The sequence below is a fragment of the Notolabrus celidotus genome, chromosome 23, assembly GCF_009762535.1.
Source record: "Notolabrus celidotus isolate fNotCel1 chromosome 23, fNotCel1.pri, whole genome shotgun sequence".
In the NCBI taxonomy this organism is placed as follows: Eukaryota; Metazoa; Chordata; class Actinopteri; order Labriformes; family Labridae; genus Notolabrus; species Notolabrus celidotus.
In genome coordinates this window covers 5,799,030-5,821,660 of record NC_048294.1, presented here as the reverse complement: position 1 = coordinate 5,821,660, position 22,631 = coordinate 5,799,030, and the positions used below count along the sequence as shown (strand labels likewise).

The following is a 22,631-nucleotide window of genomic DNA, read 5'->3' as shown; positions in this document are numbered from 1 at the left end:
TGTTTATTTTCAGCTTGTGAGTTTTCATGCTGCTGATATATCACACTTCCTGTTGACTCAAGTTGCTACTTTGTATCATTTTGTGTTATAATGTAACGTGACCTTTTTATGTGGTTTGCCATTTGGCGATAATTACATATAATTAGGACACACCTACCTAGTTGGTGAGACGCTGATGAAAGCCTCGGGCTGAAACCGGTTCGTTTCTTTAAGGTGACGTCAAATTCTCTGTCTAATAAAAAACATTCGGACACTCGACGAGAAATCAAAGCATTTATTACAAATGTCCACATTTGATGCAGCTGTTAACATCACAAACATGTAAACCTCTGTGAGTCAGTTTAAGGCAATGGTATTATATACAGTACACACATACTGACGTGTAAATAAAGGAGTGCAAATATAACTGTAAAGTGTGTTCAGCATTACAGACATGTTACTGTTGTACAGTGTGAGCATTTAAAGGCACAGGGACACTACGATGTAAACACCAGACCATCCATCAGAGGTTTTATTAATCAGAGACATAAAAGTTTGAAGACACAGAGCGTCCGGTCACATTAAGCTCATTGCCACTCAGCTTCATTCAGATTTCGTGTTCCCTGTTCAGGCCCAGTTTCAGACTGAGTGACGGTCAAACTGCAGAAACCTCCAAGCTCAGAACAGGTCTCAAACGATAAGATTTTGCATCCCTTCGTTTTTTGTTTGTGCAGCATTTTTTCTGGAATGTCCTTCGGGTGCAAATTCTGGTCTGAGTTTCTCTGATTGTAATCCACTGACTTGGCGTTCCATTCATCCTTTACAGAGATGAATGAACACTAGTGCAAACAACGCTAAATAAAGAGCTAACAAGACGAGTTTGATGAGGTTAAGAATCCTATACATGTTCGGGGGCGCCGCTGGCCAGCGGTTTAAACACAGGCCCCATATACAGAGGCTGTGGTCCTCGTCGCAGCGGTCGCTGGTCTAACTCCCAGTAACAGCCCTTTGCTGCAAGTCTTCCCCCACCCTCTACTCCCCAACTGCCCTGTCTCTCTTCAGCTGTCCTACGTATCACGGGAGAGGTTTAGGGCCACAGAAAAAAATAAAAATTAAGACAAAAAAATGTTTCGCCTTAATTTAAGGCAACATTTTAAAAGAAATTAAGGCAAAATAAGAAAAAAAATTATGGTGACATTTTTTTTAACCTGAGATCAAAGTCAGAATTCAGAAAAAATTAAGGCGATATTCTTATTTATTTATTTTCAGGATTCTGACTTTAGTCTCAGGATTAAACAAAATATATTGCACTTAAATTTTTTATTTTTCACTGGCTCCAATCTTTTCGGTAATGAATAAAGGCGAAAATGCCCGAAAAAATATATAAAAGAATCCAATAGTTTTATACAAACCACCGTGTAAATGATTCCTTCTGTACAAATCTAAATGTGTAAACGCTCTGCGGTGGACAAATGTAACTGTGACACTGTCGACTAACTAAATCAGATTTTCAACATTTTCCCCCGTTATTTTCTTCTTCTAAAAATTAGGGAAATATGCTGATACCAATAAATCTCTCTGGAGAAATAGATTATAATCTCAAAGGGACTTCCTGGTTGGGGTGCTGTTGGCCTATTGGTCTAAGCGTGCGCCCCTTGTACAGAGGTTATGGCCGTCATAGCAGAGGTCGCGGGTGTCACTGCATGTCCACCCCCACTCTCCACTCCCCTCATTTCCTGTCTCTCATCAGCTGTCCTAACCATTAAAGGTGAAAATGCCCCAAAAAAATAACTTCAAAAAAAAAGAAAGGAAAAAAAGGGACTTCCTGTTTCAATAAAGGTTAAATAAAATAGAAATAAAGTTGTGATGATGTAATATTGCACTGAAATCTCATGAGAGCCTTCATGTCCTCAATTAGAGCTGATTATCTGTAAAAAGAATGTACATACGCCAAATTTAAGTCCCTAAAGTTGCATTTGATGCAGATTGCTAAACATCATATATGCTTAACAATACTTAGATCTTTGTTCTGGTGGTTTTACAAGACGTCTCAGGGAGTCTTTTAGTCATCTGGATGATGACTGTTGCATCTGCTGCACTTAGAGTGGAACTGCACAAATTATAACTCCATTCTCTGTGCAGGAAGACACAAAAGGCACATTTTCTTGGCTTTTCTGCAGAGCGTTAAGAAAAATATTGCCACTTTTTTTTTTGTTCGAAAAGTAAATATAATACGAAGTCGCATAAACACAAGCAAACAAGTTGTTTTGTTAATTGTACTTGTTTTTTTTGGTCTACTGCCTAGAGGCTAGAGCCTAGAGGTCGCAGGTTCGATTCCAGCCCCAGCCATTTACTGCATGTACTCCCCCACTCTCCACTCCCCTCACTTCCTGTCTCTCTTCAGCTGTCCCACCCATTAAAGGTGAAAATGCCCAAAAGAAGAAAACAAAAAAAACAAAAACAAGAGTAAGGAAATGGCAAAGGGGATGCATATATCTAACTTGAGTGTTAAAGTGAAGGGGCAAAGACCAGGATGAAGATCAACAAAGATACATCCTGCAGAGAGCAGAGAACCTTCGTATATGAATTTTGAAAAAAAGGGAACTAGTCCCTCCAGTGGTCATATTTTGGACCTGTATTGTTTGCCCTGACGGTTAACACAAAGAGGGCAGTGTGTTGTTACACACTCGGGTCTGTGTGTGTCTAGGTCACTTGTACAGGCTGAGCTCTGGGCTGTGGTACAGACACATGTAGGAGTCACACAGGAGGCGGCGTGCGGATTCTCGTAACGAAGCGGCGTCCACTCTGCTCAGCTCCTCCTCTGATAGGCCGAGGAAGCGTCCCACCTCTGGACACGCCTTCACGTGAGGGATGTTGAAGCCGTTCTCTCCACCTGAGTGGGACCACAGACAGACAGGTGAGCACTTCAGCAGGGTGTCATTCATTAACTGAAACCCTAGTCAGCGGGTCGTCTCACCTTCTCTGTCGGCCATGCTGTCGAAGAACAGCCAGTCCGTGGGGAGGGGGCCGTGTTTGACGAAGCTGACGTAGTGGCTCGTCTCGATGCACGTCACTGCGAACAGAGACATCCGCTGTCGGGTGCTGTGCAGAGAACCGGTCCAGGATCCTTCAGGGACGGAGACCTTTATTGGGGTGTGGGACTCCCTCTTTTTGTGAATGTGGACCTGGTGATGGAGAGGGAAGAGACAGAATGCTTTCCTTTAGCTCTTCATTTCTCAATGATGATATCACATTTATTTAAACCCTGAATGTAGATCTTTTTACTGCATCAAGATCCAAGAGAAGAACTACTGGAGCTCAAACTCCCAAGGAGGAGCGCTTGTTCGTCTGTTTCTTGCGAGTCTCAGTTTCAATGTTAACAAATAGTTACACTGAGGTTTCATTTTTGCTTATGTGTTATGAAGTCATAAAAGAGACAGATTTACCACTTCTGATTTACATTCATTAAGTTAAAGATTTAAAAAGGATAAAAATGCAAAGTGGGAGGAGAAGGAAAAAACCTTTGAGTCTCAGTTTCACTGTTAACAATAAGTTCCACTATAGGTTTCAGTTTTGCTCCCTATGTGCTATGAAGCCATATAAGAGACAGAGTTCCTTGTTATTTACATTAACTATGTTAAAGATTTAAAAAAGGTAAAAAAATGCAAAAGGGGAGGAGAAGGAAAAAATCTTGTTCATCTGTTTATGGCGAGTCTCAGTTTCACTGTTAACAATTTGTTACACTGAGGTTTCATTTTTGCTTCCTATGTGCTATGAAATCATAACAGAGACAGAATTGCAACTTCTTATTTACATGCATTATGTTAAAGATTAGGGGAGGAGAAGGAAAAAACATTCAAGTCTCAGTTTCACTGTTAACAATTTGTTACACTGAGGTTTCATTTTTGCTTCCTACGTGCTATGAAGTCATCAAAGAGACAGATCTTCTCGTTGTTTGCATTAATTATGATAAAAATGTATAAAAGGTAAAAAAGTAAAGGAGGAGGAGAAGGAAAAAACTTTGTCTGCATAATAACCACGGCCATTTCCTGTTGTTACAACTCCCCACAGTAGAATCCATTCATTAGTTTCTGATGAGTCTCAGTTTCACTGTTAATAGTCAGGTACACAGTTTTTATGATCTGGGTGCAAAGGTGTTTGATGGATTTATATCCAATCACACTGCAGTGCCTACATTGATAATTATGCTTGTTGTGATGTTATTAAAATCAAGTTTTTGGACCTTTTTCTTGATATGCTCGAGCAGCTTGGGTCTTCAATTTAGACCAATGTATTTTGAATTATCCTGCCTGTGTTTTATTACAACTTACATGTGTACTTCAATGTGACATCATTTAAGTTGTTCTGTTGCATTTAAAATAAGTTTGAGAGGATTAAGTAACATTTTCAGCCTCAAAGTAAGAGGTGTGTACCTGTGTGTTGCAGGTGTTGCAGTACTGTTTGAGACGACCTGGAGTGATGTCCAAGTCTTCATAACACTGGAGACACTCCCACTCAGCTACAGCCTGGCAAATGCTGCACTGTCTCAGAGCTAGGGAGACAAAAAGGACAAAAACGACACTTAAGGCCAAGTAAACTACAACGAAAACGTTATCCCTTCTATTAAATAAAGACTTCCAAATGTTTTGCTCTTACTGTCGTCCAGCAGGTCTGTGATGTCCAGGCTCTGTGTGGGTAAGATGGCGTCAAACATTTTGAAGTCCTTTCCAAACCGGGGCATGAGCAGCAGCAGGCAGGATGGCGCCTGTTGAAGCCATAAAAAAACACAAGATAGTTCTTGGTGTCTTAATGGAAGTACCTCGACTTGAAACTCTGGGAGCTTCCTGTGTTACCTCGACGAACTTGAGACCCGAGTGGAGGAAGGAGGACTCCAGCAGAGTCTGGACGCTTGCGACCCTCATCCGACTGGACGGTGGCGAGGAGAGGGGGATAGGGGACTGGATGGGGGAGATGGTTGAAGGCGAGGAGGGTGAGGAAGGGAGTGTGGGCGGGAAGAGCTGGTAGAGGTGACACTGTTGAGGCTGATGAGTCATCGATCTGAGGGAGAGAAACAGCCGGTGTGACTACTTTTAAATTACAGTCTTTTTTTTATAATTCTTATAAAATCTGTGTCCAAATGTTATTATTTGTTTGCTGAGATGTTCTTAATTTCTCATTTTTATCTCCTTTAGCTTCAATCAGGGTTCCCACTCTTTTCCAGAGATCATTTCCAGGACATTTTCATTGATGATGAAGCTGGTATGACAGTCTAAATTTAGTTCCCTAATTTTGTTCCTAAATAGTCTAATATGTTCCTCTCAGTGGAAGTCTACATTGAAAGACATGAAGTCTATGGCTATCAATGAAATCATCTCTTACATACTTAAAAATTATTGCAAATTGATAATAGAATAATGCAACCACATATGTACAGCACTTCACTTTATTAGTGCAACCAAGTAACAATGATGGGCAACTCTCATTTCAGCTTTCTCTTTTCTCAAAAAATATAAAATGAGCTAAGAAAAAAAACAAAAGAGCCAGCAAAGGAATCAGGAAGCTGCCTTACTGAAATAATTAAATAATAATAATGATCAGAGGATCAGTGCTTTAATGACCTAAATAGATCTGAATGACAAAAAAGGCCACAAATGTTTCTCAACTCAACTCAAACTCAAAATATACCTGCTTAATCATGATATTCATCCTGCTGAGTGGTCGATATAAAACAAAGCAAATGTCATGTTTTTTTATTTGAGTTACCGTAAACTCTGAAAAAATCGCACCCATGTAAAGACGCACTCTGTATTTGAAGATTTCTCTCAGAGGTTTAAAAAATGTAAACTGTCTTCCTGCGTGGCGATGTCTATTAGGATCAGCGATGTCTACAACGTGGAGTTTCTGTGCAGCTGTGTCGCTCTTTTTGTTCCGTTTGTTTTCACTATCGGGTGTTTGCACTCCTACTAGCTAGAGCAGGGGTTCTCAAACTTTTTGGAGCAAGGGACCCCTTACAGGTGAGAAAATTGTCCAAGGACCCCTCATAATTGTAACACAGATTAAGCACATAAGTAATGTGTCATGATCAAAAGCTGCGGCTCTGAGAGCCGATGCTTTATAGTGAATCAGAAGAGCCGGCTCGCATGGAGAGAGAGCCGGCTCCCAGATTTTTCCTTTCTCTGCTTAGCTCTCACAGTGCTCAGCCCCAGCTCTGCTCACAGCAGAACTTTGTTTTGATTGGTCAGCCAATCACATGTGAGGATATAGGATTCAGGTGATGGAGGGGAGGCTGTGTATCCTTGCTTCATCTGTTCCTTCAGAGAGAGTCTTCTCAAAGACAGGGCAAATACTCACTGAGAGGAGAAACTTGATCAGCCCATCCAAGCTGACGCATCTGATTTTTCTCAATGCCAACCTGAGGACATTAATAATGTTTGCTCCAGTTTGGTTTTGGTTCTGTTTGCTCGAGTTTGGCTTTGGTTCTGTTTACTTGAGTTGGTTCTGGTTCTGTTTGCTTGAGTTGGTTCTGTTTCTGTTTACTTGAGTTGGTTCTGGTTCTGTTTGCTTGAGTTTGGTTCTAGTTCTGGTTCTGTTTGCTTGAGTTTGGTTCTGGTTCTGGTTCTGTTTGCTTGAGTTTGGTTCTGGTTCAGTTTGGTTCTGGTATGGTTCTGGTTCGGTTTTGGTTCGGTTCTGTTCGGGTTCGGTACTGGTACGGTTATGGTTCGGTTCTGACATGGTTCTGGTTCGGTTTTGATTCGGTTCTGGTTCGGTTTTGGTTCAGTTATGTTCTGGTATGGTTCTGGTACAGTTCAGGTTCGGTTCTGGTTCGGTTCTGGTACGGTTCTGGTACGGTTCTGGTTCGGGTCTGGTTGGGTTCTGGTTGGGTTCTGGTTGGGTTCTGGTTGGGTTTGGTTCTGGTTCTGTTTGCTTGAGTTTGGTTCTGGTTCAGTTCGGTTCTGGTGCGGTTCTGGTTCGGTTCTGGTTCGGTTTTGGTTCGGTTCTGTTCCGGTTCGGTTCTGGTACAGTTCAGGTTCGGATCTGGTTCGGTTCTGGTATGGTTCTGGTATGGTTCTGGTTCGGTTCTGGTTCGGTTCTGGTTTGGTTCTGGTTTGGTTCTGGTACGGTTCTGGTTTGGTTCTGGTTTGGTTCTGGTTCGGGTCTGGTTCGGTTCTGGTTCGGTTCTGGTTGGGTTTGCTTGGGTTTGGTTCTGGTTCTGTTTGTTTGAGTTTGGTTCTGGTTCTGTTTGCATGAGTTTGGTTCTGGTTCTGGTTCTAACCCTAATCCAAACCCTAACCCTAATCCAAACCCTAATCCTAATCCAAACCCTAACCCTAACCCTAACCCTAACCCTAATCCAAACCCTAATCCTAATCCAAACCCTAACCCTAATCCAAACCCTAATCCTAATCCAAACCCTAACCCTAATCCTAACCCTAACCCTAATCCAAACCCTAATCCTAATCCAAACCCTAACCCTAATCCAAACCCTAATCCTAACCCTAATCCTAACCCTAACCCTAACCCTAACCCTAATCCAAACCCTAATCCTAATCCAAACCCTAACCCTAATCCAAACCCTAATCCTAATCCAAACCCTAACCCTAACCCTAACCCTAATCCAAACCCTAATCCTAATCCAAACCCTAACCCTAATCCAAACCCTAATCCTAACCCTAACCCTAACCCTAATCCAAACCCTAACCCTAATCCAAACCCTAATCCTAATCCAAACCCTAACCCTAATCCTAACCCTCACCCTAATCCAAACCCTAATCCTAATCCAAACCCTAACCCTAATCCAAACCCTAACCCTAACCCTAATCCTAACCCTAACCCTAATCCAAACCCTAACCCTAATCCAAACCCTAATCCAAACCCTAACCCTAATCCTAACCCTCACCCTAATCCAAACCCTAATCTTAATCCAAACCCTAACCCTAATCCAAACCCTAATCCTAATCCAAACCCTAACACTAATCCTAACCCTAACCCTAATCCAAACCCTAACCCTAACCCTAACCCTAATCCAAACCCTAACCCTAACCCTAACCCTAATCCAAACCCTAACCCTAATCCTAACCCTAATCCTAACCCTAACCCTAACCCTAACCCTAATCCAAACCCTAACGCTAACCCTAATCCTAACCCTAACCCTAATCTTAACCCTAACCCTAATCTTAACCCTAACCCTAACCCTAATCTTAACCCTAACCCTAACCCTAATCCTAACCCTAACCCTAATCCAAACCCTAACCCTAACCCTAATCTTAACCCTAACCCTAACCCTAACCCTAATCCAAACCCTAACCCTAACCCTAATCCAAACCCTAACCCTAATCATAACCCTAACCCTAATCCTAACCCTAATCCAAACCCTAACCCTAACCCTAATCCTAACCCTAACCCTAATCTTAACCCTAACCCTAATCCAAACCCTAACCCTAACCCTAATCCAAACCCTAACCCTAACCCTAATCTTAACCCTAACCCTAATCCAAACCCTAACCCTAATCCAAACCCTAACCCTAACCCTAACCCTAATCCAAACCCTAACCCTAACCCTAATCGTAACCCTAACCCTAATCCTAACCCTAACCCTAATCCAAACCCTAACCCTAACCCTAACCCTAATCCAAACCCTAACCCTAACCCTAATCGTAACCCTAACCCTAAACCTAACCCTAATCCTAACCCTAACCCTAATCCAAACCCTAACCCTAACCCTAACCCTAATCCAAACGTAACCCTAACCCTAACCCTAATCCAAACCCTAACCCTAACCCTAACCCTAATCCTAACCCTAATCCTAACCCTAACCCTAATCCAAACCCTAACCCTAACCCCAATCGTAACCCTAACCGTAACCCTAACCCTAACCCTAATCCAAACCCTAACCCTAACCCTAATCCTAACCCTAATCCTAACCCTAACCCTAATCCTAACCCTAACCCTAATCCTAACCCTAACCCTAATCATAACCCTAACCCGAACCCTAACCCTAATCCTAATCCTAACCCTAATCCTAACCCTAACCCTAACCCTAACCCTAACCCTAATCCTAACCCTAACCCTAATCATAACCCTAACCCGAACCCTAATCCTAATCCTAACCCTAATCCTAACCCTAACCCTAACCCTAATCCTAACCCTAAACCTAACCCTAACCCTAACCCTAATCCTAACCCTAACCCTAATCCTAACCCTAACCCTAACCCTAAACCTAACCCTAACCCTAATCCTAACCCTAATCCTAACCCTAACCCTAACCCTAATCATAACCCTAACCCTAACCCGAACCCTAACCCTAACCCTAACCCTAATCCTAATCCTAATCCTAACCCTAACCCTAACCCTAACCCTAATCCTAACCCTAACCCTAATCCTAACCCTAACCCTAACCCTAACCCTAATCATAACCCTAACCCTAACCCTAACCCTAATCCTAGTCATAACCCTAACCCTAGGATCAGGGTGAGAATGGTTCTGTAAAAGAATAAATGCACAAAATTGGGCAATTATAAGGCTTCTCATAAAAACACTGTACGTAAAAGGGTTTTCAACACACAAACCATTCGTTTTTGCAATGTTAAAGTAAAATTTACGGCTACAAAAGATCCTAAATTAAGAGCCGTTAGGGAGTCGAAAGAGCCGGCTCTTCTTTGGGAACCTGTTTGCCAGGTTTTCCAGGACGCCTGGGAACCCTGTCAATTAAGTGGTCACTAGTTCTTCTGAGGTCGACAAAGATGCATCCTTCAACTATCTGCCCATCTAACAGCCTTTTTCAAACCTCATCAAATCAAAGTTTGCAACTGCGAATGCGTCTCTCCCGGTGTTCCGGTTTTAAAAGTGACCCTGTAAACTGGAGACCTTCAGCTGAACGTGTCAGTGTTTGTGGAGTTTAAACAGCTGTTGAAACACAGAGGGAGTTCCTGGGAATGCAAACTAGTTTAGTTTTTATTAAGATTTCAAAATATCCTCATTACATATTTAATGATTGTCCAAAGACGTTTATGAGGGATGCATCCAGCTGATAGTCTCCAGTTAACAGGGTCGCTGTTTAAACCAAAACACCGGCCGATCTCTGCCACAGCTTTTTGAGTTCAATAGGATTTTAAAGATGTCTTTGCTACTCACACTTATCTCCTCTCACGTGTTGATTCTGTGAATCCATCTGTGATGAAATATAGCACCATCTAAAACAGCGCCAGCTGAGTCTCTTCATGCTAACAGGCTAACTGTTGTGTTGCTCATAATGATACCTGCCTGTCCGTCTGCTTGTATGGTGTCATCTGTGATGTATGGTATTCGTCTTTGTTTTACTGCCCTCTACTGGTCTGGTGGTGTAGTGCATTTACTTTTTTTTCCTCCATACGTCACTGGCCTGATTTGCACAATCTACCCGGGACCTCAGCCCACGGTCGAAACGCAGACAACAATGGGGGCACAGGAACCTTTTAGTTCAGGGTAAAGTAGTTCTGGGGGCTAAAAGACCCCGGAACTCTTGGTCGAAATGCACCTTATAGAGATCTGGGTGAAACAATCTGTGTGTGAACTGCTGCTCTCTAAGAGGAAGTTTGCTGCTGGTGAAAACAGCAATTATGGCCGTGAGGTTACCTGATCTTGAGGAGCGGCTCGACTCGGAGGAGCTGGAAAAGCTTGTTGAGGAACTCTTCGGGATCTGACGGTCGGAGAAACAGCAGCATGACAACATTCCTCAGATGTCAGCACGCAAACACAAACACAAACACATTCATGTCTGATAACGTCTGCAGAGAGCATGCTAAAAAGCACTCTCACCTTTCTCCTGATTGGTGAAGCCCATGTCGCTGTTCTGGGCCTCCAGCAGTCGCCTTAAGGCCATGGTCTTACTGGCACACACATAGCCATACCTTTGAAACATACAGGGGACACAGAAATACTTCAGGAGGACATTTGCAGCGCTGTTGCATCATCAATTGCAGCTGCATACACTCCAGCTCTGTACTTCCTCTGGGGCATGTTTACAAACCTTCTGAGGGGATTGACGACCTCACACCGGAGCAGGTCCTGAGCCTGAACGGAGTTCGGCTCTGTTTCAGCGTCAGAGGGCCACAGCAGCACCCAGTCTGCTGAGCTGCAGCAGGAGAACAGGCTGCAGAAACACACCACAGACACAAGATAAGCAACCAGTCTTGTATTTGTTATGAATGAAGTCAGCACTGTGAAACCCAAACAGTTGTTTTTTCAGGGACAACAAAAGATGAAAGGTACGTGCACCAGAATGCAGCTGCAAATACTTTGCATCTGCAATCTTGGAAGGCAGACAGAAAGCAACCACAGAGCAGCAATAACCACAGATCTGAGTCCCTCACTGTCGTCTACAATCACAGGTATTCAACGCTTTTATAAGAGTGAGATTTGAAACACATCCTCATTAAATGTAGCAGAAGTCTGGCAAATATGTAGGGTTTAACAATTTTATTGATCTAAATGTTGCTTTATTATTTTAGTAATGTTAACTGTTATCTAATTCTATTTGATTTATATATTAATTCATTTATTTATGTTATTTATCTACTCATTTTTATTGATATTTTTAGCCTTAGTTTTATTTTCAACTCTTATCCTTAACCCTTTTAAAAACTACTTAAACTATTTGTATTATTAATTTTGATGATTTAACTTATTTTAATTACACATATTATTTTTTATTTTTTCAACATTCTTTTTATTGAACATTATCAAAATATTAACAGTCCAGCACAGTTCATAAACAGGTTGTTTGAAATATGCAGCAAATCCAAATCCAAAATACATCTGCAGCAATGATCCAAAAATTCCTTATTAGGTTTAACATTTCAGGCAATTGCCTCTTGAGTTCCCAGATACTCGAACACCTTGGCAAAATTTGCTGTAAAAACATCCATCTGACCTTTAATACAAAATCTGAAATTTTCCAGAGAGATATTCTGATATCAATGAATTACACATATTGTATTGTTGGTGTGCATTAGTCTCTATTTTATTTTATTTTATATTTTAATTTTAATTTTAATTTGTATTATTATTATTATTATTATTATTATTATTATTATTATTATTATTATTATTTTCCCCTAATATGTCTTGCCAAAGTTTTTTTCTGCTTCTTTCTTGTTTTTCAATCCCTGTAAAGCACTTTGGGTTGCATTTGATTTGCATGAAAGGTGCTATATAAATAAAGCTTGATTGATTGACTAACTCACACTACATGAATCTGTATTCATCCCTGTGTTTTTGTGCATTAAACAGCCTCAGGTTGTTTCCTTCCTCACCTGAACAGAGTAGCATCCAGGTAGCAGGAGTTGAGGTGACCCTGAATGCCTCTCTTCCAGCCCTCGTACAGCTCTCTGGCCTCTTCTCCGTCCACAGGAGGAGTGTGGTCTTCCACTCGCTCGCTGCCCCACTCTGCAAACGCTGAAAGCCACAAGAGGAGAGAGAGAGTTACTTTAGAAAACTGAGGTGATGTCAGAATATGGACAGACTATCCAACCGCCTACGATGGCGCCATGGGATGTCACACAACGCCGACCGTCCAGGCACCTCTTGTAGCGTTCATCATGGTAACATCAGCTCTGCAGAAGCCTCAGGACTCGCCTCGACGAGGACAAAACTTGGCACGGACCAAAAACATCATGCCAACAACAGGACTCTAGGACTGTCCAGTATCATGGTATTTATTTCACAGTCACACCAGTTGAATTTTTGGTTAAAAAGCCACTATGTCGTTTTAAATTAACCAATATCGCCCTTTAATCGTATCGGCAACCATGAGTCATGATAGGAATCGAATCGTTGTTAAAAAGAATCATTACACCCTTAGTTCGTACAGTCATTGTCTCAGACACTGTGACCTTGTTTCCTACCTATGGAGTTGCACCGTTCAACTTGATTGACAGGCGTCTCAGGGGCGGGGAACCTGGAGTCCCGCCTACAGTTGCGAAGCTTCACAAACAGCCCCTTGTTGGCCGGACATCTGAAGTGCCGTTCACCGAGGTAGCTGCCATCTGTCCCTGCAGAGAGCTCCTGATCCTGAGACACACAGAGAGTTTGTTTCCTTTTAAAATGTTGGACTGTAAGTTTTAGCACACTCAACATAACACTTGCTAACTAACATCATGATGAAGCATTGCATCATGGGCTGAAAACTAGTGATGAAAAATGTTCTCTTACCAGCTCGATCCCAGCCACCGGCTCTGTAATCCCACTGATCCGTCCAATCCAGCGAATTACCCCAAAAAGAGGCGGGTCATTAACTTCCACCATCGACCCCACCTCCAGCTCGTCCACCATCCCCGCCTCTCCATCGTTCCCAGCTGCCTCAGCAAAGACCGGCGACCTCAGCGGTGAAGACGGAGTGTTCTCGCCGTTGGTGTGCTGTGGGTAATCCGTTTCTATCGGAGATGTTGGGCTGAGCGGTTTAGGAGGCGGGAATGGAGGAGAGGACAGTTGTTTGTTTAGGGGCTTGGGTGGAGGCAGAGGTGGAGGTTTAACTCCTCGTGCGTTGGGAGGCATCAGGGCAACTTTAGGACCGGAGGCAGTTGGTGAGATTTGTCCTGGTTTGGTAACATAAGGCGGGGCTGGCCTCGTGGTGGGTTTGGGGAGCTGAGAGAGGTTGTGACGGGGAGATTTAGACTCTAAAGAACACAAAAGAGACACAAATGTTAGAGTTTCTTAATTCATCTGGGGAACAGGAACACAGTAAAGTCAGCTCCACATGAAGACAATCATTTCTATGTTTCTTAGAAAACACACAAACTGGTTTTCTACCTTTAAGGGGACACTTGGCACACATATTACATCTGTGATAAGGACATTGTTTTTCTATCTTTGTGGGGTCGCACATGCAAACTGTTTTTTCTATCCTTATGGGGACATAACGTTTTTGGGGGGTCTTTTGGGGACACATGCAAACTGTGTTCTCTTTCCCGGTGGGGACATACATAAATTTTTCCATTTTGTAGGTTTACATACACTGTTTTCTGTCTTTGTTGCCACATAAGGACCTTGTTTTTTTTTCTATCTTTTCTATCTTTGTGGGGTCACACAGACACACACTGTTTTTGTGTCCTTATGGGGACATAACTTTTTTGAGGGGCCTTTTTGGGACACATGAAAATTGGGTCCTTTTTATCTGTGGGGACACACACATTCATTTTTCCATTTTGTAGGGCAACACACACTGTTTCGGTCTTTGTTGCAACATAAGGACTTTGTTTTTCTATCTTTGTGGGGTCTCACACACACTCAAACTGTTTTTTCTATCCTTATGGGGACATAACTTTTTGAGGGGTCTTTTGGGGACACATGGAAACTGTATTCTCTTTCACATTCATTATTCCACTTTGAAGGGTTACACACACTGTATTCTGTCTTTGTGTGGTCACAAAAGCAAACCGTTTTTCTATCCTTATAGGGACATAACGTCTTTTGGGGACGCATGCAAACTGTTCTCTTTCTCCGTGGGGACACACACAGTCAGTATTTCACTTTGAAGGTTTACACAAACTGTTTTCTGTGTTTGTGGAAACACAAGAACATTGATTTTCTATCTTGGCGGGGTCACACACACACACACACACACACACACACACACACACACACACACACACACATGCAAACTGTTTTTTCTATCCTTATGGGGACATAAAGTGTTTCAGGCGTCTTTTGGGGACACATGCAAACTATGTTCTCTTTCTCCGTGGGGACACACACATTCTATTTTCCCTGTTGTAGGGTTTCAAACACTGTTTTATGTGTTTGTTGCAACATAAGGACATTTTTTTCTATCTTTGTGGGGTCACACACACACAAACACACCGTTTTTTGTATCCTTATTGGGACATGTTTTTTTTGGTCTTTTGGGGACACATGCAAAACTGAAGGACTTCACACACAGTTTTCTGTCTTTGTTCCCATATAAGGAATCTCTTTGGGGTCACACACACTCACACAGAGACTGTTTTTTCTATCCTTATGGGGACATAACCTTTTTGGGGGGTTCTTTTGGGGACATGTGCAAACTGTAAATTAATATTTGTAATTCAGACACAAAACTATTTGTTTTAATTCCTGACAAACCAGTTATAGGTTTTTGGTGAGAAAGACAAATTTAAATCCGTCTTCTCTGTAGGTATTTGACAGGTCATAATATTATTCCCTTTAGCTGCTTCAGATTTATGATCTTGGTAGCATGCTAGCTTGCTCACTGTTACTTGTGCTGCTGATCAAAAACATGAAACATAACTACAGAGGTGTTACCTGCTGCTCTTTAAACCCACAGGCTACACACTTCTGTGTTTTTCTTTGACTGTCACAATGTCATGGCTCACTGAGTTACATATTGAAATGACTACAAAAGGGAAATACTACAGCTCTATACTGTACTCTGTTACAGTTTCTACTCTATCACTACTGTGAGGCTGTTTCCCAAAGAACAGCAACGAGTTCTCCTTTCTGCAGTAATTATTAACATGAAGTTACAAATTAACTTGCATGAGGAGAAAGTAACCCTTGATTATAAAAGGCTTTGAATAGCAGTGTCATACTCTGAGTGTGTGACATGCTGTGATTTACCTGAGGAAACCTTGGTGGCTGGCAGTAGAAGTCCATACTCAAGGGAAGGAATGTGGCAGAGCTTCTCTGTCTTATAAGATCCGTCCCAGTTACCAACAGGCTGGTCCTGTTGGACAGAGACAAACACAAAGCTGCAAACAGAACTGCTTACATAAAGAACAGTACCCTGAAGCCTGGTTTAAACGTCCGTGTCGACTCCACGCCGCAGAGCAATCACAGGGTTGCGTGTTTGTGTGTTCTGCATAGACACACGACATCCACCCAGACGTATAAACCAGGCTTCATTGGTTATGTCAGAAATGATTAGCAATGAGGGAAAGACTCTAAGACTCTAACTCTAAATCATGTAAGCTGCATTTGAATGCATCATATTATTCATTAACCCACCGTCAGGATGCCGACGTACATCCCTGAAGAGGAGCGCCCAGGCAGGAGACCACAGAAGCGCACCTCCCCGGCGTGCACGTTATCCTCCAGGGGGAAACACACCCTCTGACCGACATGGAAAGGAGGAGGTGACGCCGGACCTCGCACCTGGACCTGGTTCTGAGCCGTGACGGGTGCAGACTCCGCCGTCCGAGACAGGATGCCCACGGCGTGCGTCGGAGGAGGGCTGCTGGGACGGTGCTGACGGAAGCTGACGTGGCGGCCATGCTGCTGCTGCTGCTGCTGTTGGTGATGATTCGAGTTGTTGCCATTGCTGCCGTGATGCCCGTTGCTGGCGTGGTTGTTGCTGATGCGGTGTTGGTGGTGGTCTCGCTCGCGGGCTCTTTCTTGAGCGTCGTATACGTTGTTTCGAGACCAGCTGCGCAGCCGGATGTGGCTGACTGGGAGAAAGAGGCCGCAGGCTTCAGGGCAGCTGAAGAGCCGGTGACCTCTGAAGGAACCGTTGCTGTCTCCTTTACCGGCCGCTGAACCCTGCAGGGAATGTACAGAAACAGTTTCCTCGTCTGTGCTGCGTGTAGAGAGCAGGAATACATCATTTTTCACTTCACTCATTAGACCCCAAAAAATAGATGATAATACCCAAAGTGTCATTTACTCGTTCCTGCACCGTCGTCCCCACAAACACTGAGGGTTAGGGATGTAAGGATACACTCAACCCACAATTCAATTCGAATCCCGATTTTTAGTTCACGATACGATTCACTCACGATTCTCCAACGATTTTCAAGAAATCTGGATTGAACTCAAAATTTAAATAACTATTATTTTATTTCAATTCTGAGATACGGACAGTTGCAATATATATTTTTTCTCTTATATTTCTTTGTAAACAAAGTAATCCTTTTTCATTTTTACACTTTTTTTCAGCGCTTTGCAAAAAAACTAAAATTACCATACAAAAATACCTTGTTGGAAAATTTCAGAACAATTATAGAGAAATGGTAAGTGAACGATTCACGAATGAAAGTATTAGATATTAAAACAAATAAGGTAAATCTCTTTAAATTAGGGATGTAAATTTCAAGTATTTTCCATGATCGATCTTTGGAAATGTTAACAATCAATTATTGTTTAATCATTTAAAAACGCAACATTTTCCATTTAAAAAATAATGCCAAATGTGTTTTTTTCCCCAAATCAAAATTTCCTTCACGACACAATGTCTATAACTGACTGTATTAAACAGCTACGGATCATATTGAGGTGTTCAAAATGTTAAACACGCTGAATATCAACGTGTGGAGCAGCCTCATACTCTACGCTGACATTAAGTCATAAAAGTGAAGGCTCAGACTTCAACAAGGGAACTGACCAGAAACATATTTCAGACTCACAGTGTCCAGTTTTCTGTCTACTCGTTCTTAATGAGAAAAATAAGCATGTGTACGTGGTCAGGTGTCAGCCGTGAGCACAACCGGGTCAGAATCAGTCCGGCGGCAGAGAAAAAAAGCGCCCGTGGAGACCTGTCACTCAGCCGCAGCCGCCAGCTGAGCATCTCTGCTGTGTGCAGTCTAGGGCTGCAATTTTGACAGCCCTAGTGCAGTCAGCTGATTCTGAAACATGCTTTAAACTAAAAACACCTCCCTGATAGCTGAACGAAATATGAGACCACATGAAGTTTGTTTGATGTGAAATAAAATCGAAACAAAAAAAATGTGTTCAAGTTCAATGAATTAATCAATACTCGATTAATTGTTGTCATCCCTAGTCCACAGTCATAGCCATAAATGCAATGGTACTAATAATAGGCATAATCATTTATTTTGCTGTTTCGGTTTTCGGCCTTGGTTTCCTCATTTTCGGTTTTCGGTTTCAGCCAAGAATTTTCATTTCGATGCATCCCTAATTACACATCATGAATGACTCGTTCCCTTGAGATATTTACTTGGTCCCATGAGGTTACCTTGTTCCCTCTAGATAATTACCTTGTCACTACACAATAACTTGTTTGCAAAGAACAATTTAATATGTAGTTCTCTTGAGATATTTACTTGATCCCTCTAAATATAAACTCTGTACCATGAGATATTACCCTTCTCTCACAAGATGTTAATTTGGTCCCATGGGATTACCTTGTTCCCTCCCTGCCTTCTAGTGGTAGTTGCTTCCCAATTTTTGTTCTACTTTGCCACAAGATAATGAGCTTGAAAACGACCTCTCTACATGAGGTCATTATTTGATCCAATGTTAGAATCTACTTGCTTCCATGAGGTAATGAATCCTAAAATAAACACGATGTGTGGTCCTCTTTGTGAAGCTGCTCAAAGACTGTTTGCTGCTTTCATTTTAAGCTACCAGGAATCACAACTTTAATGTTAAGAGTGTTACCAAATGAAGCCCTGCCAAAATACACACAGTCATATCTTTGATTCAAGTTTACCTTGAGCTGCACACCAAAGTGCACAGCATTACTCCCTCTAGTAAGAGGCCCAATGTATTTCAGCTCTGCCTCGGCCAGCTCGTCCTGAGGGCCTATTTGGACCCAAAGTAAAGCATCCATAGACAAACTAACCAGCTGCTGTAACTTCCCCGGATTGCCTGAAAAATAAAAAAAAACAATGACAGATGGAAATCTTACAACAGGAGGGAAAAACAAATGACCTAAACTTCACTTTTAGTTTCTTTTTGAGTCAAATAGGGAGAGTTATGGATTTAATCAACAGTCAGTGTGAGAAAACATTGTTTAAGTTTATATTGTTGTTATTGCTGCAATCACAACTGCTTCCATCATCAGATTAATAACTACACAATAATAACCTCCAAATTTTCTTCAATTCTGTACAAGTTCTAGAAAAATGTGTTACTGAGGAGTTTGAGGCGGAGTTCAGGGTCAGCTACAGGCTCCAGCAGGCCGCTGAGGTCAGTTGGGACTTCATGGAGGAACTTCCTCTCTAGTTTTACCACCACACCATTGTCCAACACCTGAGGGAGGGGGGAATAAAACAACAACACGGCAAGTCTTAAAGGACATTCAACCAAAGTTCAACATAACTTACGAGAGGTTCAATCCAATACGATAACTCAAAATGTGACTCAGCAGGGGACAGAACAATAGATGGTGGGTGGAAAGATTGAAACATCACACTTTAACCTAGGCCTAGGCAGTACCCCGGTGTTATGTACAATAATGAGCAATCAAAAAATGTTCTGTTTGAATATACAAAATGTATGTTAAGCAATAGAATAATAAAATCAGTAAATCCTTCAAGTTGGCACAAATAAAGGATTAATAAATGAAAATATTATACTTTTATTGTATATTGTAAATACTGATAAGTTGATCAAATACCAGAAATTCACCTATTGAAAGAGTCACCTTTAAATATCTTCTTTTTTACAGACTTGCTTTTATGTGACGTCTTCCTTTTAAGTGCTTTTTATTTGTATTCATTATTATTCTTAGTTTTGATCCAACTAATTAATTGTTTTAATTTTATTTGATTATTTATTGTTTTTCATTTATTATTTCAATGTTTAAAATTCATCCTTTTCCATTTGTGATGTCGTCTTCTTCTTAAAACCTTTTTATTTTATTGTCCTTTAATGAAAAAAACAACTACTGTCTCACCACTTTATTCTGTTTAATATGCGTTTATTATTTTAAATCTTGTTGTCCTCCATATCCCGCCATGTTTTGCTTGTCAAAGCACTTTGTAAACATTTGTTTATAAAGTAAGCATATAAATAAAAGTTATTATAATGTTATTATTATTTCTTCAAATGCATGCACGGTAGAAGTTTATGATCATAAAAAGGAAAATTAGAATATTAAAACCTTTTTCAATAACTAGAAAAATTAAGATGAAATCACAACTTTAGAAAAGCTTTACTTGAACTAACCTAAATTATACAGTGTGTTTATAAAACTAACTAAACTGTTATAAAATAAAATATAGGGAAAAACAGCTTGAGCTTTGTCTGTCAATTTATTTCACACTGCTTGATTCATATATATAAACAAATATTTTATGTATTAAATAAATAATATCCTCTATTTTATGTTGTATGTATTTTGTTTTTTTTTTGTAAAAAGGGGGGTTGCATTGAATTTTTATCTCGCAATTCTTGCCCATTTTTGGTCTCCTCTCAGTTAATTATCACATTTTACGAATAACTAAATAAATAAATAATAATAATTAAACTAAGCTAACAAACCAAAATTAAAAAATAGATAAAAACTGAATTTTTAAAAAAGTTAAACAAATAAAAAATAATAAACTATTATAACCGTGATAAATTGCTGCTTCTTTATTATTATTGATTTTAAAAATGTAGTTTTGAACACAGAAAAATGAAGCTTTAGTACCTTCACCCACAGAGAGTCCCCTCTGCTCTTCGCCCCGTCTTGCTCATGGCAGATCCAACCCCGCTGGAGCCGAATGGTTCCTTCCAACTGGTCCTGGACCTTCAGGCCGGTCGAGACCAAGAACGTTTTGGGGGTGCGTCGCTTCCTGTTCTGCTCGTGGGCCCCTGACATCTCGAAGCGTGTTTTCTATATTGCTAGTTCACAGACGTATACAGAATTTTATTATTTAGTAAAATAAAGTGAAAGGGTTCATTAAAAAACCCTGAAAAAGAGGGGTCGAAGTGGGCCCGTCCACCTCCAGTAAAGGTAACTCCAGGTAACGATTGAGTAACTTTCTCATTCATGTACAGTTACGCAGTTAAGTGTTAAACCCCTTAAACAACATGAAAACATCTCCACCTCACAAACAAACAAACATATGTCAGAGTTTAACAAATGAACACTCACCAACTTCATCAACTCACACCGTCAACATTTCCCTTCGAGTTTAAAGGAGCTACGCTTCAATAACAAACCGCACCGCGAAGCAGGAAGCGCGCTGACTGACACCCGGGGGAGCCAATAGGAAGTGAGGAAAGTTTGTCAGGGAGTGGGGACAGCCAATCAGAGCAGGGGGTGGGCGTGACCGAGAGCAGGGGGGAAATTCCACAGTTCTTGACAGACGAGGTAACATGCAGAAAGGAATCTGGTACACATGTACACAGGGGGGAGGATTAGGGTCACTGAAAACATAATTATATATTTTGTATTATTCCAAGAAAAAAGTTCTGACTTTTCCCTTCCCCCTCACGTGTCTGATTGCTCATTGTTTTATTAATTGATTTGATTTCAGTGCAGACATTTTAGCCTTCTGTTCTTTGACATTTTTATTTGCATTAATTGTTTTTTTCTTTTGTTAAATAAACAAATACTTTATTTGATTCATTGCCCCGTGGTATTTATGAACCTGTGTGACCTTTTTGTTATATGAGGAATTTCCTGGGGGTGAAATTCCCCTAGGTGGCGTTGCTGTTTTATTTAAATCAGACCACTCCTGCTACAAAACAGTCAGAATTCTGACTATAATCTCTGAATTCTGACTCTGTTCTCAGAATTCTGACTTTAATCTAAGAATTCTGACTCTTTTCTCTGAATTCTGACTTTAACCTCAGAATTCTAATTTTTTCTCAGAATTCTGACTTTAATGCATTGAAAAAAAAAAAATAAGGTCAAATATATTTTATTATTAATTCTGACCTTTTTCTCAGAATTCTGACTGCACTTAAAAAAAAATTCAGGTCCAATATATTTTATTATTATTCTGAGAAAAAAGTCAGAATTCTGACTGTAATCCCTGAATTCTGACTTTAATCTCAGTATTCTGACTTTAATTCCAGAACTCTGACTTAAATCTCAGAATTCTGACTTTTTTTCTCAGAATCTTCTTCCATAGCGTCGCCAGGGATTCTGGGCCCCCTGAAAAGATATCTCAGTGGGCCCCATCACCACAACCAACCCTACAAAATATAACATTGCTGCTATAATACTGGTTTATTTCCATTAAACAAAAATACATGCTTAAAACTATCCTTGTTAACTCACTCAAATCTAAGCTACATATCAATATTATTTATTTTACAATTTCTTCAAATGTAACTTCACAAAATTGACCTTCAGACTGTCCACCTCTTTAAACAAGATTATTTGAAGCCAAGTGACTTGTATAACAACAAGAGGGCATTATTTGGTATAACCTAACATCATGAAGTAAAATAAAGCTTTTAGCCTGCTTAACATTTGATGCTGAGTAATTTATGAATATAATAAACTTTTACATAAAACGCAAATATACTCCAAGGAAGACTCCTGTTGACTGACTGCCTTGAATCTAAATTGCTAGTATTAGCTTAAGCATTCTTGAACTGTGTAGTTTCTTTTGAAAGAAAGCTGTTAAAAGCTGTTTTCCCTTAGCTTTCTTTCTTTCTTTCTTGAAACCCTGACATGCCTTTTTGGGGGGTACATAGTGCTGCAGCATCACTCTCTCTTCACTGTACCGACTGCTGACAGATCATCCAGTCGATAGGAACGGGATGGACTTAACCATTCTGTGCAATCAGCTTTGAGAGACTCCCCTTTTTTCCAGAAAGGAATTCTGAATTATTGTTTATCTATTCAGACAATTCTAGTTATCTTATTGCAGTTATAACAAAACAAAAGAAAAGTGTAGTAGAAAACACATTTTATTTTAGGCCCATTAAAGGCCCCCCTCCCCACTCGGGCCCTAGGTAGTCGGTCCCACCATGACGCCCCTGCATGTACACAATAGTGG

General features: G+C 40.9%; 1 protein-coding gene across 1 annotated transcript; it reads right to left on the bottom strand.

The window, feature by feature from the left end:
- Nucleotides 1-259: 259 nt before the first annotated feature.
- si:cabz01101003.1 (ubiquitin carboxyl-terminal hydrolase CYLD) lies at nt 260-20,871 on the bottom strand. The gene is made up of 17 exons (XM_034676695.1): nt 20,771-20,871; nt 20,324-20,517; nt 18,822-18,939; nt 18,398-18,555; nt 15,958-16,488; nt 15,571-15,676; nt 13,168-13,631; nt 12,861-13,026; nt 12,270-12,411; nt 10,985-11,107; nt 10,774-10,865; nt 10,591-10,654; nt 4,833-5,037; nt 4,636-4,744; nt 4,413-4,531; nt 2,957-3,164; nt 260-2,872 (listed from the first exon to the last, which is right to left on the bottom strand). The coding sequence occupies exons 2-17, from the start codon at nt 20,492-20,494 to the stop codon at nt 2,688-2,690; spliced, it is 2,961 nt and encodes a 986-aa protein (XP_034532586.1). The 5' UTR covers nt 20,495-20,517; nt 20,771-20,871; the 3' UTR covers nt 260-2,687.
- Nucleotides 20,872-22,631: the final 1,760 nt, after the last annotated feature.